The 19003-nt window shown below is 37.3% G+C and overlaps 1 protein-coding gene across 1 annotated transcript in view; it reads right to left on the bottom strand.

Moving 5' to 3' along the window:
- The window catches only part of ARAP2 (ArfGAP with RhoGAP domain, ankyrin repeat and PH domain 2), a 145361-nt gene extending 127909 nt beyond the window's left edge, over nt 1–17452 (bottom strand). Inside the window, exons 1-5 of the mRNA XM_090266994.1 lie at nt 16479–17452; nt 11919–11977; nt 10804–10880; nt 10014–10105; nt 7895–8248 (exon numbers count right to left, since the gene is read on the bottom strand). Coding sequence (XP_090123120.1) covers nt 7895–8248; nt 10014–10105; nt 10804–10880; nt 11919–11977; nt 16479–17386 — 1490 coding nt within the window. The 5' untranslated portion in view covers nt 17387–17452. The remainder of the gene's footprint in view (nt 1–7894; nt 8249–10013; nt 10106–10803; nt 10881–11918; nt 11978–16478) is intronic.
- Nucleotides 17453–19003: the final 1551 nt, after the last annotated feature.

Raw genomic sequence — 19003 nt, 5'->3', positions numbered from 1 at the left:
CGGAGCCGGAGTCCCTAAGGCGGTTTGACGTTGTAGTCAACACCGGCAACTCCTGCGGCGCACCTGAAGCCAAGCTGTATTGACTCCGTCTTTCCCTTGGATCCTTCAGCTGTGAAGAGAGGGGGGGTCTGCTGCATGGGCAACAGCAGACCCTCCATATCACCCTGCCCAGGCTCTGTAGCTTCAGCTTCACTGGAGGGGACACTCCAGCGTCATCGCAAGATGTCGATTCAACACGGGAGGAGACATATACTGTGTCACTCCCGAGTTGGACTGCACAGCCATTCTCGGCGGTGCAGATAGACTCTTAAGAAGCTACACACCATCGTCTCTCGAGACGGACGGCTGCCGACGACGACGACGACGACGACAGGAGGTTTGGCACACAATGCCATATACAGGTGATGTATTATATGTGTTTGCTTGAAACCTGTATAGCTGTATTAACCAATGTTAGCCCAATAAATGTAATAAAAATATAAAAGAAACATTAAAATTAAATGGAAGTCTAGGTAGTAAATATTTATATTTAAAGTCCACTTTCCCTACTAAGTTCCATAAAAGCTGTTTACCAGTCTCATCACCCTCAAGAAGGGAATTCATTTAAAAGATACTGGCATGAGGAGTCTCCAAGGAAACATATTAGTAAAGGTCTAGCAAGATCAACTTAGAAAAAAAGATATCAAGACCCATCAGAGCCTGTTCCCATCAGTTTTGTAGTATCTCACTTTAAAAAATGAACAGCCCAAGATCAACAAAACATTTGAGGAAAACATCTCTAAGATAAAAGTGGAAAGGACATCCCCTCTCCAAAAAATGGAAACAGATTCTACAGGAAAAGAAGGCTTAAAGAAAACATATTAATATTCTCAGAGATATTAAAAGAACATACTGTATCCATGGAACAATAACAGTATATTACAAAAAGAACAGTCAAAAGAAACTACTTTCCATATTAAATACAAGGTAACAAACACAAAAGTGGGCTCAAAAAATGCAATTGAAGTAACTTCCCAGAAATGAAAAATGAAAAAGCTACATTTTATCAGCTTTTCAGTGCAGGAAATCCAATACCAAATTCCTAGGGATTCTAGAATTTCTATATTTAATGTGGGCTTACTGGCTTCTGAATGATCTGGCTCTGAACCACTGTGTGGGCTTTGGCCTTGTCTTGGTATTTAACCATTGGCTTTTTCCTTTGCCCTCGTCCGCTGTTCAACCTGCACAGGCAGGTCACTGGAGGTGTCTCCCTCCTCATCCCAGCACCCACCCTTGACTCTTCCATAAAATAATCTCAGCCATCCACCTCACAGACTTCAGTACCCCCAGATATCGCCGAGTCACTGTGCTTTCACTCCTTCTACCTAGAAAAGTATTTCATCTAAAAACCCCAGTTCAAAATGTATCCATTTTCCAAAGACCCATTGAACTGCTACTTCTCCCTACAAGGTCTTTAAAGAAATGTTTTCTCAACCTCTCTGTAACATCATGATTCTCTACTCTATGGGCCTGACCTGTCTGTACCAATTATTACACTTTTTTAGTTTTATTTTTAATTTCCAAAAGGGAAAACACACAAAAGGCAAGAGATACATACATCTCACTCATCTTTGTATTCCTCCGTAAATTGTTAAGCTGGTATACATTCACATTGCTGAATCAGCCTCACATGTTCAACTTCTGCTGTCCCAGGCTCACATACCATACAATGTTTCTCCATGGTTAAAAAAAAATTAATATATTTTTAAATTTAGCTGAGTAAGAAATGAAGTACTAAAACATCTTGTCAATTAAAATATGAATTCCTCTAGATAGGTGGTCTGTCTGGAAAAATTCCAGCCATTGTTAATATAACGAGAATGGCTTGGGCAACATCGATGTAATCTGGCAGCCAAGGAGAGAGGACTGGAATGCGCGTGTGTGAACAATGATGACTTCACTGTACTAGTCAGTGGGGGTGGTAGACACTGCTGAGTGAGTGTGTGTACTGTGTGGCAATCACATTCAAAATGACTGAGAGAGAAGAGTAACGAATCTGCATCAAATTTTGTGTTAGGCTAGAACATTCCTCCACAGAAACTATGTTGAGGATTCAGAAGGTCACAGCTATGGGCCACTGTTGATTGGCAGCTTTGTCACAACAATGCACCTGCTCACACATCACGTCTTGTGCAGTTTTCTGGTTAAACATCATATCACTCAGGTGACTCAGCCCCTGCTACAGCCTAGATTTGGTGCCCTGCAACTTCTGGCTTTTCCCAAAACTAAAAATCACCTTTGAAAGGGAAAAGATTTTGGAATGTCGATGAAATTCAGGAAAATACAACAGGGTAGCTGATGGAGATTGGGAGAACTTGTGAGGTCCCAAGGTGCCTACTTTGAAGGGGACTGAAGCATCATTGCCCTGTGTACAATGTTTCTTAGAACTTCTTCAGTAAATGTCTCTATTTTTCATTTTACATGGCTGGATACCTTCTGGACAGACCTCATATATGGCGGTTTTTATAAATATGCTCAGTGTGTTAGGCTGAACACACAAATATCTTTAGAAAATAGCAAGTTAAAGTGAAGAGTTTCATATTGCAGATATTCTGGGATAGTCAATATGTGCATTTCCCATTAAAGGTACAGACGTTATACCATGTTCTCCTTCCTTTATAGCAACTTGCAGGATTCTTCCTCTGAGTTACATATTTGGAAAATGCTAGAATAAATTATACACAATTTTTCATATTTGCATCTACTCAGGTTTGCTGAAATGCTTGAGCTTATTAGTTACAGCCAGAAAAAAGCAGAGGAAAAGATTTGTTTTTTACCCTTAAAATTCAGTATTTTTAAATAGGTACCATTTATTATGTTTTTCATCTGCCTGTCCTATTTGAAACACTCATAACAGACCTGAACTTAATATTTTATCAAGTTTTTTACATATAATTTTGTAAACCAATAGTATCAGGCTACATTATAATTAGGTCATTCAAATATTCAAATAAATTTTATACTCTAAGCTCAATTGGAAATGTCTTAGTATTTCTTTAATTGCATAACATTACATAATTATCTTCTTACTAAATACTGGGTGACTTTCATATATTGTTCATTAATTCAAAACTGTCATTCCCATTTCAAAAACAAATACATACTACTTCTGGTCAAGATGGAGGCCTAGACTGACACACTCCATTTCCCTCCACAACTAAGAAGGAATACAACTACCTCAAAACCAGAAATAACTATAAGTTCCAGAATATAAAGCTACGTGGAAGTTCAACGTATGAAGTTATAAACAAGTGGTGCCTGTCTGGATGGGTAGGAGGGGCGAAGCCGGGGTGGAGAGGTCAAGCTGTGCTGGTGGTGGCAGTGGGACGGTGGTGAGCACAGACACCTATATTTATGGGGAGGCGAGAAGCGCCTGGAGAGCACCCCTGGCTGCAGACCAAACCCGTCAGCGCGCAATTACAATGCCGGGGAAGGCAGACCCCCATTGCCTCAGAATGTGAGAGCCGGAGGGTGTGGGGATGGAGGAGGAGGCTCCTAGTCTCTCAGCAGAGAGTGAACGGCAGGAATCCAGCTTGGACCCCCACCCTGACACAAAGCACCATAGCATGGTGAGAAGGGTCACCCGTTGTGACGAGTGCACGGGGCTCTGCCCCCTATAGCGTAGGAGGTGTGACAGCCCCGCCAAGGAAGGAAAGGTAAACACAAAACTGTCAGGATGGCACAGACCATGATAGAGATCCTTATCACGCAGCTGACCAGAGAGCAAATACATGATCTTTTGGACCAGCAGAAAGAAAATCTTTTTGAGGCACAGTTCAGAGATCTGGTTATAAAAAAGCTTACAGATCTAACAGTGGATCTTAAACAAGATGGGGAAGGAATGAAAGCTAGTCCTGCTGAAATGAACAAAAACACATATGAAACAAGTGGTGAGGAAAGGAAAACCAGGGATCAAATCAACAAACCAGAACATAGGGAGGGAACAGTCAACCAGTGCAAAAAGAGAAAACGAAAAGTGAGGAAAATGAGGAGAGGCTCAGAAACCTATGGGACACCTATAAGCGGGCCAACATCCGAATCATAGGGTTGCCAGAAGGTGAAAAACAACAACTAGAAATTGCAAAATTATGTGAAAAAATAGTGAAGCAGAACTTCCCTAACTTGGGGAAAGAAATAGAATTACAGGTCCAGGAAGCACAGAGTTCCAAAAAAATGGACCCAGGGAGAACCACACCAAGACACATTATAATCAAAGTGTCAAAAGTTAAGGATAAAGAGAGAATCTTAAAAGCAACAAGAGAGAAGAAGAGAATCATGTACAAAGGGGTCCCAATAAGATTATCAGCTGATTTCTCAAAAGAAACTGCAGGTAAGAAGGGACTGGCAAGAAATATTCAAAGTAATGAAAAGCAAAACCCTACAATCACGATTACTCTATCCAGTGAAGCTGTCATTCAGAATAGAAGGGCAGAGAAAGTGCCTTCAGGACAAAGCAAAACTGAAGGAATTCATTAGATCCAAACCACTGTTATATAAAATGTTAAAGGGACTTGTTTAGGAGGAGGATCAAAACTATGAACATTAAAATGAAAACTGTATCACAAGAAACAACAACAGAAGCTATGGAGTCAAAACAAAGGCAAACTGAATAGGCAATGAGAGTGGAAAAAGAAATATAGGTATGGGGAACATTATGGGGGGAGGTCAGCAGGGAGGGGGAAGGGGGGAAAGGGAGAAAGACTGTACAGGAATTAAGAAGCATAGTAGGAGGGAGTGGTATAGATAGGAAGATGGTGAGAAGAACTATATGTACAACCAATGGGCATGGACTAAGGAGGGGGGACTGGAGGAAGGGAGGGTCACTGGGTGGAGGGGAACAAAGGGAAAAGAAATTGGGACAACTGTTAACAGCATCATTAATAAAGCATATTTTTAAAAAACAAAAACAAAAAACAAATACATATTCAATCATGTGAAATAAATCCAGATTATAATTTGATTATTTTAGTCACTCATGACTGAGAACAGTTTCAAAGAATATTTGGAGAAAGGTAACTGAGTGTGGCTATTTGTTTTTAAACTGTGCTTTGACAGCACACATAAGTGTCTCTAAGGAGGAAACAGAATAATAAAAAGAACACGGAGCATCCACTGCTCTGGTCATGTGTACCAGTGCCATCAACAGCACCTACAGATTTTGAACCAATACAGTGTTCAGAGTTCAGTTTTACAAAATCCCTATAAATAAAACTAGCTGTTTTAGAGAAATTTCAGGAAAAAAGCCCTGTCTAGTGCTAGGTTTTTTGACTGATTCGTTCAACAGCAAATATTAAGAGCATCTACCATGTGCCAGGCAACATTCTAGCTACTGAGGATTCTGCAGTAAACAAAAGCCAATTAGACGCCATCCCCATGGAGTGTATATAAAATAAATCGTATAGTATAGAGCCCCACAGAGAAAACTAAAGTAACTGAGAGAGTAATGAGGTGGTGAGGGAGGAGCAGTGATCATCTTAAATTTGGTGTTCGGGGCCTCAATGCAAAGGAGACACCACAGCGAGCACTGGGGGAGGCAGGGTACAAGCCCTGTTGCTCTCTGGAGGAGCATTCCAGGCAGAAAGAACAAGTGCAAAGGTCCATGAAAAGGGTTCCTGCTTCTTATTACTTCTATATTTAATAGAGTAATAGAAAGTGGTTTCCCTACTTTGTGATCTATCAGGTTGTCATTTTCTACTTGGGGCCCAGGGGAGATGGAGGAAGCACTTATAAGATTTTAGTCAACCATCTCATCTATTTTATGCCTCTATGGCCCACAGGCCAAATCTGGCCCATTTTCTGTGCTTATTATAAAGTTTTATTGAAACACCTTCACTCACTGGCTTACATATTCTCTATGTCTGCTTTCACGCTACAACTGCTGAGCTGCTGATGTCTCATAAGATCATATGGCTGTAAAAATTAAAACAAGTATTATCTGACCATTTGCCAAAAAAAAGAAAAAAAAAAGTTTGTTAATACCTTCTCTCAGAATTCAGAAAGTCATCTCAATCAGTGCTACCTGCACCGAAGAGACACCTGATCATGAGTTAAACACAGCTCAGTGACCTCTGGATAAGGAAAGAATACGCATCGCTTTGTCTAACTAACAAGCATCTTAAACACCCTCACAATGGTCTACAGAGTCTAATTAGGAAAAGGAAAAGTTCAGGTTCTACTTCTGATCTAATTAATACATGCTTCTTGGCCAGTTATATATATTTCTTTCTAGTCATAGCAATATAAACATGGAGATTTTTTTTTTTTTTTAATTTCTTAGTGATATAACAAGCTCTTTGGTTTACTTTCCTATGTCCATTCCTCCTGGTATGCAGGAGAAAAAAATTTAAGCCAGAAAACTAAATTATTTCCCCTAAAATGAAAAAATATAAATCTACAAAACTTGCAGCATCTAACCTCAGGCAGGTTCGGAACACAGAGGATGTAACGTCAGAGTCGTGACAAAGAGAAAGGAGAAAATGTCCCAACTGTCCCAGGGGTGGCCAGTAATGGTGACGCTTTCTCGGTGTGCCTGGAGCATAAACATACACCCTGTGAAGAGCAAAGTGCCACCCGAGATTACGGAGGACGCACAGCTGCTGAGCGCTCTGTACCCAGAGTGTACTAAATCTTCCAGCGATATTTTCAGAGAGCACTGATCTCCCCAAACACTTAATTACAGAAAACGGATGATTTGAGAATATTCTGGCTCACTGTTTCATTCCACCAGTGTGTACACTTGAGTGCTGACTGATATGTTTGTTCTTTCACGATGCATTTACCAATGATACTGGTGACTGACGAAAAGCAGACACAGCTGACTATTTGATCATAACAACCAGAAAGGAGTGAAACAAAGTACAGAATTGATACCCAGTGCCGTGCTTCAGTTTCTTCGGCACATGATTTGCTAAAAGGTCTCAACTGCATGAAATATTAGCCATATAATTAAAAGCCATAAAAGTGGTGGTGGGATTTTGACTTCTAAGAAATGTGATTCCTGTTCCCTCTAGTCAACTGATACTTCTGCTAAATTTTTGCTAATAAAGTTTATTTTAGGTCAAACCATGGGTTTCTGGAAAGGATGCGCATTTTGGGGAGAACAGGAGAGAAAACCAGTACATTGTAGCGATCCACCACATAAGTATTTAAACATGAGAGCCTTAACCCCAGAATAATGTACTAAGTCATCAGGAACACTTCAAATAAGTATTTACAAAAGACATCCAAAAATAAAGGTGCCAAAAACAGTTCTAATTAAACAATCTCTCCCCAAAGATTTCTCAGTACTATAAAATGCTTAAGGGACAGAAGTTTCTTTGTAAACAGAAATGATAAGTCCATTTTAAAGTATAATATTCAAGGGAGTCTGACCTTCTGTGCAACATACAAAAATCAAAACAATATATCAATTATCAGTGAAGCCCGAAATCTAACAATGACATATTTTCCCTTAACTACAATAAGCCTTGTATTCCCAAACAGAACATTGTTAGGAGATGAGCAAGAGCCAAACAGTGTGGGCTGAGTAATACTAACTCAATCTGTGTTGTTTTCCTTTGCTACAATTGGGACACAGGACAGTGCATTTCGGTGCAAAATTACAAATTAACCTTAAGGTTCTAGAGGTGAAATCAAAACTTCCAGTTTTCATTTGCTCTTCAGAACCTTAACCCAGCACATTCCACACATTCCTCCTAAATCTAAATAATAGCATTTGCAAAAGCATGTGGAAAGTCCAGAAAAACTGTATTTGAATGCATGGTAGGGAGTGGAGGGGGCAGGGAGTAGCAGCAACCTAGCAGGTTAAAAAAATGGATAAGCTTGAGTTTTGAAAAGATGCTAAATAAATACATACCCTTGGGGAGAGAGTTTGTCTAGCCATCCTGATTTAACCTTCCTCGCGGACGATCCATAAAAGCAGGCATAAGGAGATATTGCATTTGAGGAAATGACTGATGAATCAGCATTTCCACTTGTTGAGCTTAATGGATAACTGTGCCTATTCACAGGGTCCAAACTCAATGTTTTTTGAGTCCTCGATTTAGATGCCTTTGAATTTTTTCTTCTGAGACTCTGAAAGCATTCTTCTACTGTTGAATATTCTGAATCTGAAGCACAGTCTATGGGACAACTGCTTTTGTCCTTTCGCGGGATCCAAATATCTTCCGTTTTCTCTTCACTTACGTTTTCCTTCCTGTTATCATATATGCTAAACGGAAAAAAAGAGTGTGAACATTTCCAAGTGTTACGGGTCATTTAAGCCATCAGTTACGTTTTAAATTTATAAAGCACCCATCTCAGAAACTGAAGACCAGGAAAGCCTTAGAATTCAATTACTCCATTTGATAATTTGTAAAACTCTTCTAGATAAATTAAATACCAGTCTCTCATCCTAAGACATATTTGAACATGACTAGAAGTAGTCTCTTATTCTTATGTATCATTTAATCGTATCTGTTTCCTTTGGGGGTTAAATATAGGTGGTAAGGATGGAGACCGGCTGTACAGTTGTCCCGCTCTATATCGCGGTTCACTTATCGCGGCCTCACTGTATTGTGGGATTTTAAAAAATGTTATATTTAATTATTTATCTCAGATTATTCGCTATATCGCGGGGTTTTGCGGTACTGTATATGTATGTTGTTAAAGTTACGTAGGTTTCAGAGTGTAGAATAAATGTAAGGTTCCTATTTCGCGAGGGGGGTCTGGAACGTAATATCCGTGGTAAGTGAGGGGATACTGTATTCTTTGCAGCACAACTTCAACATCTTCACCAGCACCATTAAGTGGACACTCTAGTCCCCGGGCAACATCGTGAACTACTATCTTTTTGAAGATCTTTCTTCTAAACTTGTTGCCTCTTCTTTGACTCTCCATTAATAAACTCCACAGACCCTCTGCTGTTCTATCACAATATAATGGAAGAGGGAGTATGTCTGGCTGGTGAGAAGCTTTCGTGTTATTTTGTCACACTAATAAGGAAAAACCATAGACATTGCAGTTAGAAAATGAGAAAGGGTCAGGGTTCTACTAAGAAGGTAAAAGCTGTGTAGCATTTGGTATTTACCAGAACACATTCGTAATAGCTAAGCATATTGTCTTAAGTTTAAGGAATGACAAGTCACTGAGTAATTTATGTATAATAAAACTCATTACAAAGAATGTTTTTGTCTAATAAATAAAACATATGCTTAGGGGTCAAATTACATCCTTCTAGATATAGTGTTTTAAAAACAATTACTTCCTTAAAAAATAACTTAGCCTGGCCCCTTCCACATTTTGCATTATAATAGGTTCATATCAAATGTTTGCTGAAGATAGGCAATTAGTGTTTTAGTATCTTCTGTAAGTTTCAGTATTTTCTTTAAGTTTAGTTTCAACATAAGGAAACCTTCAACAGTGTTAACCTTGGAAAATAAAAAATTAAATGTAAGACATAAAATGAATGTTAATAATGAACCAGTATACCAAGTCCTAATAAAGCTGAAAGATAAAATTTAGGTTGGTGACTTAGAAATTCTGTTTAATTTCATGTGTGATCCAAATAAGTGGATAATTGTCAAGCCACTTGTCAATGCTGAACTTCCAATAAAAAAAGACACTGACTTACATTTGTAAAAATTCTGCACTTCATACAGTGACATTTTTTGCACTGTCCCTTTCTCCTTCATATGAACATCACTTCTAGTCCTTAACCTGCTACAATCACAGCCACCATGTATTTGCCCCTTTGGGGAGGGGAGAGTGGTTTCAATTAGAGAAAGATCAAAATAATCTGCTACAGAATATACTTGATTTACAGACTCTAAATTCAATTATTAAAATGAGTACTGTTACCAACACATTTTTTTAAAAAAAGATTGGGACTTACCAATGTAAGCTATTTTCTTAGAAACATAGTACGAGCAAGAAGAAAACACTGTATATAACATTTTGCTCGAAAGAATTAATCATCATCAGCCATGACTTCATACCTTGACTTAACAAGAAAAGAATTTCTTTCAGTAGTTGCCTCCCCTTTGAGTGTTTCTTCATGGCTCCAATATTCATTCCTTATAGACTTCTTCTATTAAGAAAATACAGACACCTTTTTAGGGTTTCAATATTCTTCAAAGATATACAATATCTGGGTTTAATTTTATTAAACAAATGTCTGATTAGATCAATTCTCAGTAAAAACAATTTTAATTAGGGAGACTATATTGAACAGAATAGCATTTGGATGCCTTTTTCAATTTAATAACTCATCATTTCAACTAAGAAAAACAGCATATGCTAACCAAGAATAAAATTTATTTACTTTGACTTTCCCAATACTTTTTGTCTTCCAACATCTCTTCTATCATGACCAAGAAATAAAATAGCAAAAGGGCACAAGTACTAAAGAGAAAAGACTAAGCAATAAACTGAATAATTAAAATATGTTAACTAGTTAGAAGTCAGTATTTGGGAATAACACAAAGCAATATGCAATATCTGCAGGGAGGTTATTTTTGCTCTTTATAGGTTTTTACTTTTCTTTTTAAGTAACTGCTCTTGAAAACCCACTGACCTGTATTTCTTGAAATGAAACCGATCATGTGTTTTTGTGATTTATATTTAAAAATATAAATTCAACATGATTTTACTGAGCAGAATTTTACTGACTGCAAATTTCACTCTTCAACATAACACTTTCTTCAAACATCTTACAAGAAAATGAAGCACAAAATATAGTCAGAAGAGCAAGTAATATGGAAAAAAATTAAAATGTATGGAACAAACCTTGGATGTTTCTACTTTCTGGAAGAGAAAGGTATCTCCATAAGAAAAGATGGAAGATGATTTCTCCTCATTTGAATCTTTTTGGGGAAATTATAGGATGAAAATGGAAAGATGTGAATAATATGAAAAATTGTTTTAAAAAAGGCATGTATTTATTTTAAAGCAATATGACAACTTAAGCTTTATTCTCTGAGAGTCCAAAATAATGCACATAATGCTTACTCCCAAATAAACTAACCCCATGGTCTTCCTGATGCAGCACTCACTGTATATACCTTTTACTCTACAACATGACATATTATTGATTACTATTTATTAAAGTGTGATGTGTCTCACACACACACACACACACATTGGAAACTGTCATGGTGCCAATTTTAATGTTAATTCCTAAATAACAGTATTAACAGCAGAAAATTAATCTTTATTATGATTTCAATAAATTATTTAAAATGCATTAACGTGATGACTAGATATTATATCACATAAAATACCAGAATCTATTTAATACAACCCCTCTAATTCCATAGCTACTAATACATCTGTAAATACATTATTTCAAAAGAATTTCCACGATCTTTGAATTACACTAATCTACAAGAACAAATTCTCTACATTTGCATTTTCTGATACAGCAAAACAATTTTTAAAGGTTCAGTAGCCAAGGGTTCACCATCTTATTGTTGAGAAGAATGTTCCTGAATTTGTAGAAGCAGAATTTTCAAAAAGAAAGAAAAGCCTCTGTCAATGATCAATTTACCAGAGCGATGTCAGCCCTTTCCTGTTACCATGGCAAAATTACTTTCCATAAATCTATGTTCTGTTGCTCAGACTGTCAGAAACCACTTAATGCAGTTAAATGTCTTTAACTGTGGCTAATGATAAATGAAGCCTATACCAAAAAAAATCTTTTTACATTACCATGTACAAAGTTCCAGGAGTCTGCATGTCTTGTATTCACTCACCTGTCTAAAGCACCATGAGCTTCAGCAGACAGCAGTCCCATTAGTCCCTGTTCCCCAGGTGGGCTGCCTTCTCAATCACAGTTTAAGCACATTTAAGGCTATCAAATGAATGCTAAGTAATTTACAGAGACTTGAAATGCTAAGACTCACTTTGCTGTGTCACACATTTTCCAGTTGAGGTAGCAACATTTCTTCTCTCTCGGAAATAGCTTAAAGCAAAGGGAAAAATAGGTTAAAACAGATACGTAAAAATAGGTAAGGTCCTATCTTGAGTTAATAGAGACATATGTTCTTTTGGATAGAACAACCAATATTCAAAAATAAATTCAATTTTAAATATACAGGATGGCCAAATTCCACAAGTGTGTTTTTCTAAATAGCATAAAGGAAGAGATTTCAAAGGATGTTACAAGTATTTGCTTCTCATATTCATAATTCACAAAAGCAAACGTATTTTCCCAATGCTATTATGAACATAAAGCAATTTCAAAAGCTTTATCCATACCCACCTGAGAAACAAATTTTCTAACTAGATTTCAGTATGTAGGTAGCATTTTCGTCATGAGCTCTATAATACTGAATAAAAAGCCTTTCTGGCACTATCAGCACAATATGAAAATATCCAAATACACAGCCTTTTTCTTGAAGATCTGATAGTCTTGGAAGAGAGACATTACAAGTAATTAATTAGAATACAAGCCACCAACAATGACAGAGGAAACACTGTGGAAGCAGAGGGCAATGAGTACCCACCACTATGTGAAAGAGTTCTGTCTAGTTTTCCATCTAAACGTAAGGGACTGGACACTCTCCTTAGATATGTATCTGTCCAAGTAACTGCAAGCAAGGAAATAAAAAAAGAACCTAAAGGTGGTTCTTTGAGAAGATTGATGAAATTGATAACCCTCAGGGAAGGAAAGTAAAAATGAGACAGAAGACGTAAATTACCAATACCTGGATGAAAGAGGGGATATCACTACAAAACCTACAAACAGGAAAGGGGTAATTACAGAGTACTAAGAAAAACTTTATGACAACAAATTCAACAGCTGAGATAAAAAGGGAAAGTTCCGTAAAAGATACAAATTACCAAATGTGACACAGGAATAAATAGACAATCTTGATATCCCTATATCTACTAGAAAAATTGACTTTTAATAATTAATCACCTATCCACAAAAAAAATCTATACCCATATATTGCACTGGTGAATTTCACCAAACATTTAAAGAAAAATGATACCAATTCTACATAACTTATTTCAGAAAACTCATCCTTAAGCCCAGTATTACTGATAATAAATGAGTCAAAAACAAAACTACAGATAAATGTTAGATAAATAGTCCTCAAGAACATGAGTGCAAATGAATAATTAACAAAAAAAATAGCAAATGAAATCCAACACTATATAATAAGGATAATGTATTATAACCAAGGGAGAGTTACCCCAGGGAAGCGTGAAAGATGTATAAAAATTGTCCTGGTAGGTGTGGCTCAGTTGGTAGAGGCAATGCGAAAGGTTGCCCAGTTCGATACCCAGGTCAGGGCACATGCCTGGGTTGCAGGTTCAGTCCCCAGAAGGGATGCATATATAAAGTAGCCAATCAACACTTTTCTCTGTCTCCTTTTCCCTCCCTTCTCCTCTCTCTAAAACAAAAAATAAAATAAATTTTTTAAAAGATGTATAAAAGTCATTAAACTGGGGAGGATCAGAAAGGTACCTCTTCAGTAACTGAAAAATACCTGTTCCTTTCTGCCTTGTCCACTAAGGAGGATCGTCCTGGAAGGACCACAGGACACACCTGGGACTCCCAAGGAAATGATAGCAGGTTGGATTTGCTTTCTGCTTGAAGATTTCCCTGGGACTGGGGAGACCTCCAGATGAAGGGGATAAGGAAGAATGGCTCTTCCAGCTTAGTTTTAATTGCCAGAGAGTCACTGTTCAGCACAGTCCCACCCAGCCCAGCTGTCCAGGGAAAAGGAGCAGGAATTCATGCAGGAAGCTCAAGACAAGAGTAAAAGTAATCCTTTTGGCTGGAGAGTTAATTCTGTCAGACAAAGGGGCGAGAGAAGGCATATTTAGCAACACATTCCTTTTAACAATTATATGAAATGCTTAATTAGTAAAGAAATTATGTTAAAAGCACTGGCCACAAAGAAATATTTTTATTTGGTACATCTGGGAATATACTAAATATCATTTAAATGCTAATTAGAGAGGATCTCTGATGACATAATCTACAATTTTATTTTAAATGACATATTATTACACTTTTGAAACTTGCAATTATAATTTGTAATTCTGGTGAGGACCACGAGTAAAAATAGACAGTAAGTCTGAAAATAAATCACTTTCTCCTGTTACAATCTAAGCACCATGAATGCATGGCTACCATTTTCTGTCAAATCAAAGAAATGTTACAATGGGTAATCTGGCTAGGATGCAGCTACTGTTATTTCTACTAATTTTAATGTTATTTCAATTGTCATTTTCAAGGCCTAAGAGTCACAATGGGAATACCAAGACTTTCAGTTTATAAGAAACAGCACGTCTTATTTAAAACTTAAGCCAAATGTTACTTATCTGAAGTTACTCTATGGCTCCCAAAAGAATTCCGTTCTGGCAAAGATGCAATTTTAATGTGTGTACTCACATCAGACCCCTCTCAGTTTACTTCCTTTTAATTGTTTAAAATTAGCAAAATATTTTAAATCTAAAGGGGCATAGAAAAGTTAGTGATCTTCTAACATTCCTGAGAAATATGCCAATTCTTATACAGGCATACCTCGTCTTCTTGTGTTTAGCCTCTTCTGCTTCAGAGATGTTGTGTTATTAACAAATTAAAGACAAGATCCTCCACCAGAAAAAAGAATTTGACTCACTTTATTATGGTTCTCGGGAACTGAACCTGCAATGTTTTCTGAGGTAGGCCTCCATATACAATCAACATTAAGAATAGTTACTAAGTGAGTGGTTTAGAAAGCAGGTTCTGGAGTCTGAAATAAAACCGAGTTCATTCTCCTTGGGAAATTAACCTAAGACTCAGTGGCCTTATAAAAAAATGGATGAATACTACCAACTTCACAGGGCCATCGTGAGAATGAGATCACTCGTGGAAAGTTATAAACCAAACCAGCACCTATGTGTTTAATAAATGACACTATTACTATTCATGTCCTAAGAAATACTAGGCTCTGCTATTGGCACTAGGGATGCCAGGATAGACAAATAAATTGGGGCCTCTGCCCTCAAAGACAGGCTACTCTAACGGGACGTATTGAAAGGAACACAATCTTGTAAATTGCCACATTTTCTCTTGGAAATATTAAACGTCCAAGTCTTCTCTTGCAAATACAACCAGGATTTCACACTGTAATTACTAAAGTTACCTAAGATCAAGAGAACAGAGCATATTCGAGGTGGCGGTAAGGGTGGGGAGGGGGGGAATCTTGCAGAAATACCAGCCTGCAGCGAGTGCAAGAAATCTGTAATAGCTTTTAGCACCCAGCAGTAACTGCCAAACTTGAACAGCCTCATGCCTCACAGCAGAGACAAGTGTTAGTTTTTAGTGAAAAAAATATTCCACCTCAACCCGACAGAAAAACCACAATTATTTTAGATGTAACTAAGAAACAGATAAAAGCTCTTTTCTGCTGGAAGTTGGCCCCACTCAGACTCCACAGTAACCTCATGCTACCAACCACCTGACACTCTGGGAGGGCTCCTCTTTAGAGTTCCCATCTCTAGTGGACCTGGTTTCATACCATCCTGTTACCATCATCTTATTGTACTTCTGTCTCCTATGCCACATTTCAAGCCCCTTTATTCCTCTCTGAAAAAAGAAACAACAAACCCAAAATGGAGTCACCCATGCTAAGCCCCATAATGGCGAACCCAACTACAGTTTCAGCCTCTTCCTGAAATGCAACCTTAATCTAATCAATATAGAATTATGTAGTCAACACTAGCTAGGTAATCTGCTGGACAGCCCCCTGATGACCTGAGCTAGAACAACTTCCTTTCCCCACCTCATCTGCCTATAAAGGTCTTCCACTGTGTACAACTTCCCAGGACTCTTTCTATTTGCTAAATGGGATGCTACCCGATTCATTAATCATTGAACAAAGTCAACTAAGATCTTCAAATTTACTTGGCTGAATTTTACTTTTTAATACTACCTCCTTCACACCTAGCACAGTGACCAATAGTACCAAGTAGGTACTGACTAGATGTCTGTTTAATTATTAATTTATGCCAAATATTGTGCCATGAGGTAGAAATCCAAATCCAAATGTTAAAAACATGGTCCCTGCCAAAGAAAAAATATTTTAGTGGAGAAACAGAATCAGCAATTCAAATATGAGAACCGCACTCATGGAAGAATGTAATACCAGGTGCAGAGGGAAGGTATGGGGAGGAATATCCAGATAGAATAAAGAGAAGGGATGCCCCCCCTCACTCCTACCCCACTAAATGGGAGAAAGTTAAAGAGTTCCAGGCAGTTATAAATTGGAAACAGACTCCGGGAAATTGTGTTCAACAGAAATGGCATGACAAAAAGGTTTCAAAAGAGAAGAAAATGTTAATTGAATAGGTAAATTAATAGAAGTTAAATTTAGGGAAAAAAAAAAAACACTGAAAATATAATTGTCTAAAATAACTAAATTTCCTCAAATTGAATACTTACAACTTATCACAAAAGCTCTTACCTCCCTGAAATTCCTTTTGTTGACCCTGGAATCTCTGGTACGGGCCGATGTCTCAGCAGAAAAGATCGAGATGGCCTTGAAACCAACTTGCTACGGCTTCTCATAGGGGGTAGGAATGGTGATGAGGGGACATACAAATCATTTACAACCATTTCTCCTTGAAATTTAAAGAACGGGGATGGCGGTGATCTTTCTAACAAACCATTAGTCTCACTTCCAGAATTTGCTTCTGATACTGAACAGCCGAGGGAAGAAAGGCATCCAGAGTCTACATTAGGAAGCTTGCTCACATTTTCTGAGATCAAATCAATATTTTCTGCTTGTTCTTCTTCAACTGTACAATCCACAGTCTTCTTTGTAATCAAAGATTCTATTTTAACATTTTCACTACCAAACAAAGAATCTTGAAAAGACTCTAAATTCAGGTGTGGTTTTTCTTCTGGAATGGGGAAGTTGTGTTCAGGAAGATATAGCTTACCATTAGATTTAAGAGACTGGCTATTTTCCACACTACTGTCATTTGGATCAAGATTTTTTGTAACAGTCTCCAACTGTGCTGGGCTAGGTGTGTGAACAGTACGTGAATCTGAAAGTTCTCTGCAGGTATCCTTATCAGAAGATGGAGCACGGTGATCCTTTAACGTCTCAACATTCTTCTTTGTCTTATGAATATTTGCATATATTGGGATATCTTGCATTTTTGACAAGACTATCTGTAACTGTTTAATGATCCTCCTCCGGTGTCCTGTAGGTGATATTCCAATTCTGTGTAGCACGCTGTCATTTATTGTTGCACAGTCCTTCACAGTATTAAAACCAAACTCACGGAAGAGGGAGAGATACTGCTCCAAATTAATGTTCATTAGGAAATCTTTGATATCAACATTTACTTCGCTGACGGAGGACATAATGGTGGCTTCATTACTAAGCTGATTTACAAAAAGCAGTACAATGGGACATACACAGGAGGGTGAGCTTCAATGCCTCAAAATGTTATTTTCTCCATAGTGAACGATTTATACGCTTCAGCCTAGGGAGGAAAAATAAATTTATTAAGACATTTTAGTTATTAAAACCTGATTTTACAGTATAAACTTTCTCTGAAGAAACACAACAGGAATGAGGATAATGACCTCTACTCACTAAGAATCTTTGTGCATTATCTTGATGCCCTGGAAAGTCAATTCCTGGGAAGAGTATGAAGGTACAGGACAGAAATACTATGGTCATATCAAGGTAAAAAATGACTCACATGAATATAAAATGAACATGTGTCAAAAATATGATTTGACTCATTAACAAGGGAACCTGTATGATGGTAAGTTTAGTTCCTAGAGCATTTGTAGAATAGGCTTACACAGTCCATCAGAAAAAGGCCTTTTTTTAAAAAATTTATTTAGTGTTGGAAGAAGACTTACAGATTAGTTTTCAAAAGAACTGGTTAATGTCCTACAGGCCAATAAAATCATAGCCTTTAGAATTGTCTTTCTACTGGAGAAAAACCTATAAGCAAATGGGTAACTTCCCATTCTGGGCTTTAACCAAATAGTAAATAGAAAGTGGAACACGAGAATTAGAATTAATATCCCAAGGCTGGGTCTGGTAAACAGTAACCCCAACAAGGCATTGAAAGAACATTTGATTCCCAAGTTTTAGATAATTTTCTTAATAGCAACTAGATATGAACAACTTTCCTCTTTACTACAGTTTCTTCAAAGACTCTCTTAAAAAGTACTGTTAGAATATATTTTTCAGGTCAATAACTTTCATTTCAAAAAAAGCATCAGCATTATACATACAATACTGACATGCAAGATAAGACTAGCTGAATAATTAATTGTTAAATATATTATATAACAGGAAGTAAGTTAATATGAAAGTAAAATGAAAATGTTTAAAGGTCATTACACAGCAGGTTCTCATAAATTCATTTTTCTCCCAAACATCAATAAATGTTTTTTAAAGTCGATTATCTAGGCTCTATTTTTATAGCTGTGTTTAGTTTGTGAAAATGTATATGTGCAAATTTCTGAATATTATTCTTCAATAAAAAGAAAAATATACAGAAAATGCATAACACCCGTATAGTGAAGGAATAAAATAATAACACACCCAAACAAGGTAAATTTATCTGAACAAATGTTGATGCAATATTTCTGGAAATCACTCTCAAACTCAGATGCTGCATGTCTTACATGCCAACAACCCAGAAACTATTACCTCAACTGTTCAAAGTATCAGCAAATATTGACAGGCAGGTACAGGATAAGAAGGAAAGCACATATCATATTCAGGCAGCACTACATGAGCAGAGAAATAAAAATACAAACAAGAAAGGAAAGGCAAGAAATGCCTTTATCAATAAGGTATTCCTCAGTCACACTCAAAATGACAAACTGTCAGGGAAAAAAAAGTAAAAAGTTAAACCTCAACACCACATACAAAGCTAGGTCTCAGATATACTACTCTTGTTATAAACGATTATTTTGTAAATGAACACGTTACCTAATTGTGTTTGGCACATC

The sequence above is a fragment of the Furipterus horrens genome, unplaced genomic scaffold (genome assembly GCF_987537825.1).
Source record: "Furipterus horrens unplaced genomic scaffold, mFurHor1.1.pri manual_scaffold_2, whole genome shotgun sequence".
Lineage (NCBI taxonomy): Eukaryota > Metazoa > Chordata > Mammalia > Chiroptera > Furipteridae > Furipterus > Furipterus horrens.
The sequence above is the reverse complement of the archived record's forward strand: the minus strand, read 5'-3'. Positions and strand labels throughout refer to the sequence as shown.